General features: G+C 43.2%; 2 protein-coding genes across 2 annotated transcripts in view; both read left to right on the top strand.

Moving 5' to 3' along the window:
• Window positions 1-3,176: 3,176 nt before the first annotated feature.
• Window positions 3,177-5,585, top strand: LOC110591227 (protocadherin alpha-11-like). The gene has a single exon (XM_044916785.1). The coding sequence runs from the start codon at window positions 3,177-3,179 to the stop codon at window positions 5,583-5,585; it is 2,409 nt and encodes an 802-aa protein (XP_044772720.1).
• A 3,776-nt stretch (window positions 5,586-9,361) lies between these two features.
• LOC123325304 (protocadherin alpha-13-like) overlaps window positions 9,362-10,560 on the top strand; it is a 62,843-nt gene continuing 61,644 nt past the window's right edge. The window contains exon 1 of the mRNA XM_044917054.1: window positions 9,362-10,552. Coding sequence (XP_044772989.1) covers window positions 9,362-10,552 — 1,191 coding nt within the window. The remainder of the gene's footprint in view (window positions 10,553-10,560) is intronic.

Below are 10,560 nucleotides of genomic sequence, written 5' to 3'. Positions count from 1 at the left end.
GCTGAGTCTGTTCAGTGTCTAACTCTTGGTTTCATCTGGGGTTGTGATGCCATGGTTATGGGATCCAGCCCCTCATGGGGCCTCTCATGGAGCCTCTGGTGGAACCCCACCTTGGGATTCATGCTCAGCGGGGAGTCTGCTTGAGATTCTCTGCCTCTGTCCCTCCCTCTGCGTGCTCTCTCTCTCTCAAATAAATAAATAAATCTTAAAGAAAACTAACCAGATTGGTTTAGTAAAGGTCAGGCACAAAGTTCTTCAGTTTTCAATCAATTTTACAAAATCAATGTTAATAATAATATTGAGGTGAACTTCTTGGCATTAGCTTATTGCCAGATCTCAAGCTTATCCCCCAAAATGAGTTCAAAGATAGCATAATCTCTTTTATATGGATTAGTTGAGATGGTGATATCTAAAATATCATACCCAAAAAGCAAAAGATGGATCATTGGCTTATACAATATATCAAACTCTTTTGTGACTTGATGTTCATCCAGTGTCCTTTCATATACTCAAAAAATACGATATTACTGGAAAGTAATTGCTAAATTAACATCTGTCTACCTTGGGTAAACTTTCTGATGTTCATCTCTCTATTTATGTTTGAGGATTCCATATTGCGTGTACCATCTTAATCCCCAATGTCTATAATGAAGTGGTTGGAGATCTCTTGCTTCCTTTTTCTCTAAAATAAATATAACAGGCTTCAGATAGTAGGTTAAGTCTACTGTTAATATAGTCTAATGTTATATTTTGATTAGAGGCCCTTATAACTGATTGTTTCACAGATGCATAAGATAATTCCATGTTATAAAAAGTGACAAGTCTGCTTGCTTTATTAGTTTTTTAAGAAAGAATTTTGCATTTGCTAAGAGTCCTATCAGGATGATAATATGGGGAAGAGTAAATTTGAAAAAAAATGAAACAAGTCTGAAATTAGCAATAGTATGTGTGTATTCTAGATAAAGAAAAATACTAACATACAAATAAGTATACTAGTAATTTTTTCATGGGCCATTTCAATATTTTTAATTTGGAGATGAATCATCAATCATACAACAAAATACTCAAGCTAGAGTGATATTTATTCTAAATCACTTTCTACTTTAAACTTCCATTAGATCCTCTTTTCACACCCTTAAATCCAAGGCTATATGAAAAGACAAAGACATATAACCAAGTTACATCTTCAGGCAATGATAACTCATATCAACAATTCCCATTTTCTCCTGGTATTTTATGAAATTGAATTTACACAAACATTAAAGTCACTTGCCATTTGGTTGAATTAAGAATTATATGTGTGTGTGTGTGTGTTTAACACAGTAGTATGCATTTAGAGGAGGTATAATTAGAAATCCTTTCTCTTGTTTTGGATGAACTTATGATCTCAAACCCAGAATTCTTTCAACAAGAAACAGGTCTTTCAACCATTTATTGAGTGCCCACTGTGTGCTGGGAGCTCTGCTATGTGCTAGTCTACTTCATGTCACACCTACAATGCTACAACAGCTCCCTGCTTGTCTCCTGGCTTCTGGTCTTCTCCCCTTCAATCCACTTTGCATACTTGGCCAGTCTCAGCTCTTCTTAAGTCTTACCTTACTCTTTTGGTCCAGCATATCCAGTGGCTCCTCAGTGCCCCCAAGATCAAGTCCAGTTCTTTAATGTGATGGTTAAGCCTTCCATGCTCAAGCTATGCCCTCTCTAATGAAATTTCCTATCAACGGTATTGTCTCTTTGTCTGGTCCCCTCCTGTGCCTGGTACTCAGAGATGCTTAATAAGCATTTGTTAAGTGAATGAAGGAAAAAAAAAAAGTCAGCTATTTTCATGAATATGTCTTGACAGATACACAAAAACCAATGTTAGTGACTTAGAAATACCAATATGGCATACGTATTTTCATGGTGACATTTATTTATTTCATTGAATTACAATAAAATTTATTTTATAATTGAAAGACACCTTCTTCCATATCACTGACACCATCACATAAAGTGTCATTTTGATACCTCATATTATACTGTTAGCAGTGTAACTTCCCTGATAAATCATGTGTCAAATATAAATTTCATCAACATCCATAGACTTTTCCATTGTGAATTCTGTTTTAAACACTAAATTTGAAAACATATTTTTGTTTTTCAATGGATATAAGATTGCTTGTAACAAAAATGCAATTAAATGTAAATAACAAAAAGAATTGGAACTAAAGAAAATAGATATGAATAGAAGGCAAGTACATAGAGATAAGAACACAACATACAGAACTTAAAGACTAAAGAGTTGTTATTAAAACCTCAAGTTTGTCTTTGAGTTTCCTAGCAGCCAGAGTAACAAAAGAGATTAGAAATAAAACAATTCAGGGTGCCTGGGTGGCTCAGTCGGTTAAGCGTTTGCCTTTGGCTCAGGTCATGATCCCAGGGTCCTGGGATCTAGTCCCACACTGGGCTACCTGCTCTGTGGGGAGCCTGCTTCTCCCTCTCCTCCCTGCTTGTACTCTCTCTCTCTGTCTGTCTCTCTCTCAAATAAAGAAATAAAATCTTTAAAAAATAAAGGTGACCTGATACATATTGGGCTCTCAATTAAAAAAAAACAATTCAAATTTGATAACATTTTAATATGAGAAGTAATATCTTTAGGAAGCGTTTAACCCTAGTTTTTCATAAGGCTACCTGTAGAACCAAACTCTGTGTATATTATGTAGATAAATAAAAGAACAATTGTATAACTCTAAATCAAATATAGGAACAAAAATTTCAATTTTATATTAAGAATAAAATGTCATTTTCCACATACCATTGCTTTCAATATGACTTATACTACAAATGTTTCCTCAATAAGCACTTTGGAAATATTATTTTGAGGATAAAATAAAAGGACACTTGAAGTTAATTATATTTTTCTCTTTAAGTAAAATTCTGTAGTGTACGATGTAGTGTACAGTACTCACTATTCAGGCGCAAGGTGTCGCTCTTGACTTGGTGGAAATAGTTGTTTCAAGGGTTGGTCTGAACAGCCAGGAACGCCCCATACAAAAACGACTCCATCATGCCGAATGTTACTGTTAAAGGATTCTTTGAAACTTCTCAAAAATTCAGCTAGATTTTTAACCCCAAACTGGAGTCTCTGGTACTGTAAGTGTAAAAGAACCTTATTTTGGAAGTCAGTGTCGTATGCGATGCTCGGCTCTCAAAGAAGGGGATTGGGCACTCGGCGTCTGCTGCTGTCGCTTCTCCTCCTTGCAGTCTGGGAGGCCGGGAGTGGTCAGGTCCACTACTCGGTCGCCGAGGAGTCCAAACACGGCACCTTCGTGGGCCGCATCGCCCAGGACTTGGGGCTGGAGCTGGCAGAGCTGGTGCCGCGCCTGTTCCGGGTGGCGTCCAAAGGCCGCGGGGACCTTCTGGAGGTAAATCTGCAGAATGGCATTTTGTTTGTGAATTCTCGGATCGACCGGGAGGAGCTGTGCGGGCGGAGCGCGGAGTGCAGCATCCACCTGGAGGTGATCGTGGACAGGCCGCTGCAGGTTTTCCATGTGGAAGTGGAAGTAAAGGATATTAATGACAATCCACCGGTGTTCTCTCTCAGAGAACAAAAGCTGCTGATTTCTGAATCTAAGCAACCCGACTCTCATTTTCCTCTAGAGGGAGCTTCTGATGCGGATATAGGAGAGAATGCTCTATTGACCTACAGACTAAGTAAAAATGAGTATTTTTCTTTAGAATTACCAACACATAGTAAGCAGACTAAAAGACTGTCGCTTACATTAAAAAAATATCTGGATCGAGAGAAAACTCCAGAGCTTAATTTGCTACTGACTGCTGCAGACGGGGGAAAACCAGAGCTCACTGGCACCCTTCAGCTTTTCGTCCAAGTCTTGGATATTAACGACAATGATCCGGAATTTGAGCAATCAGAATACAAGGTGAGATTGATGGAAAATGCAGCTAAAGAAACTTTTGTGATAAAGCTAAACGCCACAGATCGAGATGAAGGAGGCAATGGGGAGGTAACCTATTCCTTGATGTCAATTAAGCCCAATGGAAAGCTCTTATTTACACTAGATGAAAATAACGGAGAAGTGAGGGTCAATGGAATTTTAGATTATGAGGAAAACAAGTTTTATGAAATTGAAGTACAGGCCACAGATAAAGGGAATCCCCCAATGGCCGGTCACTGTACAGTCTGGGTAGAAATATTAGACGCCAATGATAATGCCCCTGAAGTCACCGTGACTTCTCTGTCTCTACCAGTACGAGAGGACACTCAGCCTAGCACTGTCATTGCGCTGATCAGTGTATCCGACCAGGACTCCGGTGCCAACGGGCAGGTGACCTGCTCACTAACACCTCATGTCCCCTTCAAGCTGGTGTCCACCTTCAAGAATTACTATTCGCTGGTGCTGGACAGCGCCCTGGACCGAGAGAGCGTGGCAGACTATGCTCTAGTAGTGACCGCACGAGACGCAGGCTCGCCTTCGCTCTCCGCCACGGCCAGCGTGTCCGTGGAAGTGGCGGACGTGAACGACAACGCGCCGGCATTCGCGCAGCCCGAGTACACGGTGTTCGTGAAGGAGAACAACCCGCCCGGCTGCCACATCTTCACGGTGTCTGCGCGGGACGCCGACGCGCAGGAGAACGCGCTGGTGTCCTACTCGCTGGTGGAGCGGCGCGTGGGCGAGCGTGCGCTGTCGAGCTACGTGTCGGTGCACGCGGAGAGCGGCAAGGTGTACGCGCTGCAGCCGCTGGACCACGAGGAGCTGGAGCTGCTGCAGTTCCAAGTGAGCGCGCGCGACGCGGGCGTGCCTCCCCTGGGCAGCAACGTGACGCTGCAGGTGTTCGTGCTGGACGAGAACGACAACGCGCCCGCGCTGCTGCCGCGGCCGGGGGCGGGCGGCGGCGGCGGCGGCGGCGGCGGCGCTGTGAGCGAGCTGGTGTCGCGGTCGGTGGGCGCGGGCCACGTGGTGGCGAAGGTGCGCGCGGTGGACGCCGACTCTGGCTACAACGCGTGGCTGTCGTATGAGCTGCAGCCGGCGGCGGGTGGCGCGCGCAGCCCGTTCCGCGTGGCGCTGTACACGGGCGAGATCAGCACGACGCGCACCCTGGACGAGGCGGACTCGCCGCGCCAGCGCCTGCTGGTGCTGGTGAAGGACCACGGAGAGCCGGCGCTCACGGCCACGGCCACTGTGTTGCTGTCGCTGGTGGAGAGCGGCCAGGCGCCCAAGGCGTCGTCGCGGGTGCTGGCGGGCGCCGCTGGCGCCGAGACGGCGCTGCTGGATGTCAACGTGTACCTGATCATCGCCATCTGCGCGGTGTCCAGCCTGTTGGTGCTCACGCTGCTGCTGTACACGGCGCTGCGCTGCTCGGCTCCGCCCGCGGAGGGCGCGTGCGCGCCTGGGAAGCCCACGCTGGTGTGCTCCAGCGCGGTGGGGAGCTGGTCGTACTCGCAGCAGAGGCGGCAGAGGGTGTGCTCCGGGGAGGGCCCGCCCCCGCCCCCGCCCCCGCCCAAGACCGACCTCATGGCCTTCAGTCCTTGTCTTCCACAGTCAGGAGAAGATTGTTCAAACCCTTCCGGTGAAGTAAGTCATTGATATAATTTAAGTATATTTGTTTCCTTTATTAACTTTTTGTTAGGGTATAAATACATCTTCTCTTTTTCTTCGTATTATCTTATAACCAGGGAACATCTTCTGTGGTATGATCATTCTCAGTCATTTTGAACTTTTTGTGTATTTCATCTTCATTTGAAACTTTCATTTGAAAGTTCACTTGAAGTTTCATGTATTGGTGAGATATATAGATGAAATAGTGGTTTTGGATCACCACACTTTAAACTTTCTTATTCTATCATTTTTCCTATATTAATTATTAGCCTTGAAAAATATTAGTACAAAAGACTAAAAACTGCATAGGTGTTTGATAACTCTTAAGTGTAAGTTTGAACTTAATTTTATGATCAGAGAATATTTGCAAGATTAGTACAAATAGTTTTCAGATACCATTAACTGGATTCCTTTACCGTTCCATATAAGCTTATAAAATATCCTCCTGATCACCATTTTAATTTCAGCACAATAACCTTCAGATATTATAACAATAATAAAAATTATGTTGTTAATTCTAAGGAATAATTTTGTTATTGTTCACACAGAGTGCCTTCTTTCTTTTAAGTGAGATTGGCTGCTTACTGTACTATCCTTCTTTACATGAAATATAATAAAGTAATTTCATATTTAAAATGTTATAATATGCACCTGAATCAGGATGCATCTTGTAATTGATGGTTTATAATAATTTTGTTGGCTGTTTTTCTTTCCTGGTAGCACATAAGTAATGGTGCATCTTAGAATTAATGACTTCTTTTGAATTCAATAAAATATAGTAATACTTACTGATCCCATTATTTTCTAGGACCTGTGTTAAGATCTTTAATTGCAGCATCTCATCTAGTTATCAAATCAGCCCTGGGGCTCCTAGCTGGCTTAGTGGGTGGAGTATGTGACTCTTGATCTCAGGGTCCTGAGTTGGAGCCCCACCTTGGGTGTAGAGATTACTTAAAAATAAAACCTTAAAAAGAACCCAGCCCTATGGTGCGAGTACAGTATTTATCACAGTCACTTTGCCGATGAGAAACCTGAAGCTTAAGACAAAAATAGGTAGTGAGAAGTAGCCCAAACTGAGTTTTAGAGGATCCCAAATCCATTATGGCACACTACTGCTCTGACACTGTTATCAGTTGAATCTTTTATTTATTTTTAAAGATTTATTTATTTATTTGAGAGGGAGAGTGCACGTGCACAAGTGGGGGGAGGGGCAGAGGGAGAGAATCTCAAGCAGACTCTCCTCTGAGCCCGGAACCCAATGAGGGGGCTCAATCCTGCGACCCATGAGATCATGACTTGAGTGGAAACCGAGTCAGACACTTAACTGACTGAGCCACCCAGGCGCCCCCAGTTGAGTCTTTTAAAGTGCATTTAGTATATTTTATATCTTGTAATTTTTTTTCCACAAAAATACCCAGAGGCTTCTCTGACTAGAAATAAAGCCTTAAATCCTTCAGCCTAGTAGTGAAGGAATTAAACTTTCCTGCCTTTGCCTACTACTGTCTTACATATCTCTAGTTTTAGAACATGGAATATAGCATATGTTCAATCAATAATTTTAAAAAGATTTTATTTATTTATTTGATAGAGAAAGAGAGCAAGCACGAGTGGGGGCAGAGACAGATGGAGAAGGAGAAGCAGACTCCCAGCTGAGCAGGAAGCCCGATGTGGGGCTCGATCCCAGGACTCTGAGATCATGACCTGAGCCAAAGGCAGACACGTAACTGACTGAGCCACCCAGGCGCCCCCAATCAGCAATTTTGAATACATATACAGTACTGAAATAAACCACCTAGGTGATTCCCTACAAGGTAGAAGTGTGGGTGGGCTCCAGAGATTAGGCATGTTTTACTAAATAGTGCCTTGAAAGATAGATAACTTTTCAACTGGAAGGTTTTACTGATGGAGAGATAAGTATGAATAAATGAGCAGAGTTTGCTCTAGTGAATGTGTACTTGAGGGATGGAACAGGGGAGATTCTGAAGGAAAGAAAGCTAGTAAAGAATTTTTTATAATATTCTAGGTATCAAGTAATGGAGACATATCATGACAGTCAAAATGGATTGAAAGAAACATGTACAAAAGACATTAGCAAAGTAGAAGCAACCTAATAATGAATGATTCATTACAAATGATAAGAGAAAGACAAATAACAGGATGACACTAACTTTTTTAGTTTGGTCATCTAGGAGGATGAGATTGCCATTAACCAAGATGCAGAATACAGTTGAAGAAATAGTTTGTGTATGTTTGTCCAGCTAGCAAATGGAGAGAAACATTTAATAAAATGTTACTCTTGTGATTCTGAAAGAATGCCACTGTGATTGGAAATACAGGTCTGGAACTCAGGGGAGATTATAGATCTAGATTTGGGAGTAATTCCCTTATGGAAAAAAATCTATGAAAGGATAGAATCAGAAAAGAGAGATTAAAAAATGAGAACAACGTGTCCAAGTAAAGAAGTTAGGTGAATAGGTATGTTCGTTCTTGGGGTTGCTGTAGCAAATTACCAAAAACTGGGTGGCTTAAGATAACAAAATTTTATTCTCCCACAATTTGGGGGACCAGAAGTCCAAAATCCAAATGTTGGCAGGGCTGTACCCTCTGAAGCTCGAAGGGAAAATCTGTTGTCTCTTGCACCTTCTGATGGCTATCAGCATTTCTTGGCTTGTGGCTACACGACTCCAATCTCTGTCTCCCTGGTCACATTACCTCCCTTTCTGCATATCTACTTATCCATATGTTTGCTTTATAAGGATACATGTGATAACACTTTAAGGCCCACCTGGGTAATCCAGGCTAAACTCCTTCTCTCCGGACCCTAAACTAAATCACATCATTTGCCACAGAAAGTAATACTCACAGGCTCCAGGGATTAAGATTGTGGGCATATCTTTTAGGGGAGTCACCCATTCAACCCACTATAATAGGCTTAAAATCATAAGGCTATGCAACAGACAGTTGAAATAAAACTCAAAGTGCAGTACATCAAGTAACTGTTAGAAGTTTGAGGTGAAGAGAAGGGATAAACAGAACTAGCTTTCCCCCCCAAGAAGTAGCAAATTTTAATGTGTGTGTGTATAATACGTGTACATATGTATGTGTGTGTATATATATTAAAAAACATATGTATATACATATATATGGACACAGCGAGAGAGGGAACAAGCAAGGGGAGTGGGAGAGGGAGAAGCAGGCTTCCCACGGAGCAGGGAGCCCGATGCGGGGCTCAATCCCAGGACCCTGGGATCATGACCTGAGCTGAAGGCAGACGCTTAACGACTGAGCCACCCCGGCGCCCCTTAAAAATAAAATCTTAAAAAAAAACTCTGCATTAAAGTTTTACCCTTGCAAAAATATATTTGTGGAAAAATGGAACTCAACCAATTCTCAACTAGCATCCTATACAGAGCAGAATACAGTGATTTACTGTTTCTGGAAAGAAAGACATTTAATCTTCAATTACGTGTTTGCAATGAAAAAAAATATCACGAAATGACAAAAAAACAAAAAAACCAAAAAACCCTCTACATCAATGGAAAATGTGAAGACCTAATCATTTTTACAGTTACACATTCATGCACATGGTGTCGCTCTTCACTGAGAACATTTCCCAGAAAGTGCCCTCGCTTCCTCCTTCCTGCAGAAAATTTGGCAGATAATGGGAAACCTCTAGTGAATCCTCCCCCAGAGCCCGTGAAGAGTCAGTTTGCGGTAAGGTATAACTTATACTTCAGATATCTTTGAATCCTTTTGCGTGTACCATGCTGTTCTCCTGGAGAGGAGGCCCAGGAGCCCAGAGTCTGCTGCTGTCGCTTCTGCTTCTCGCAGCCTGGAAAGCAGGGAGTGGCCAGGTTCACTACTCAGTCCTGGAGGAGGCCAAACACGGCACCTTTGTGGGCCGCATCGCCCAGGATTTGGGGCTGGAGCTGGCGGAGCTGGTACCGCGCCTGTTCCGGGTGGCGTCCAAAGGCCACGGGGACCTTCTGGAGGTAAATCTGCAGAATGGCATTTTGTTTGTGAATTCTCGGATCGACCGGGAAGAGCTGTGCGGGCGGAGCGCGGAGTGCAGCATCCACCTGGAGGTGATCGTGGACAGGCCGCTGCAGGTTTTCCACGTGGAGGTGGAGGTGAAGGACATTAACGACAACCCGCCTGTGTTCCCTGAGCGTAAGAAAAAAATAATCATTGCAGAATCTAGACCCCCAGAAACTCGGTTTCCACTAGATGGCGCATCCGATGCAGATATCGGAGTAAACTCGGCCTTGATCTACCGAATTGATCCCAACGAGTATTTCGCTTTGGACACACAAAACAATCGTGAACAAATGTCTTCGTTGTCACTTGTATTGAGGAAATCACTGGACAGAGAGCAAATTCAGGAGCATAGCTTATTATTGACAGCCAATGATGGGGGTAAACCGGAGCTGACCGGCACAGTTCAGTTGTTGATTACAGTTTTGGATGTGAATGACAATGCCCCAGAATTTGACCAGTATATTTATAAAGTGACAGTGTTAGAGAACGCATTTAACGGAACATTAGTGATTAAGCTAAATGCCACAGATCTTGATGATGGTACGAACGGAGACATAATCTACTCATTTAGAAAGCCTGTATCGCCTGCGGTGTTGCATGCATTTATCATAAATCCCAACAGTGGGGAAATTAGAACAAGAGGTAAACTAGATTTCGAAGAAAAGAATTTGTATGAAATATCGGTGGAGGCAATAGACAAGGGGAATATTCCAATGGCAGGTCATTGTACCGTTTTGGTAGAAATACTAGATATAAATGATAACATCCCAGAAATTACCATCACTTCTCTGTCGCTCCCTGTGAGAGAGGATGCTCAGGTGGGCACTGTCATAGCCCTGATCAGCGTGTCCGACCGTGACTCTGGCGCCAACGGGCAGGTGACCTGCTCACTAACACCTCATGTCCCCTTCAAGCTGGTGTCCAC

This window comes from Neomonachus schauinslandi, chromosome 7 (genome assembly GCF_002201575.2).
Source record: "Neomonachus schauinslandi chromosome 7, ASM220157v2, whole genome shotgun sequence".
NCBI lineage: Eukaryota > Metazoa > Chordata > Mammalia > Carnivora > Phocidae > Neomonachus > Neomonachus schauinslandi.
Note: the sequence above shows the minus strand (reverse complement) of the source record. Positions and strands in the feature narration are given on the sequence as shown.

Coding starts and splice junctions, on each gene's coding strand:
- LOC110591227 (XM_044916785.1), top strand. CDS start 3,177: ATGCTCGGCTCTCAAAGAAGGGGATTGGGCACTCGGCGTCTGCTGCTG.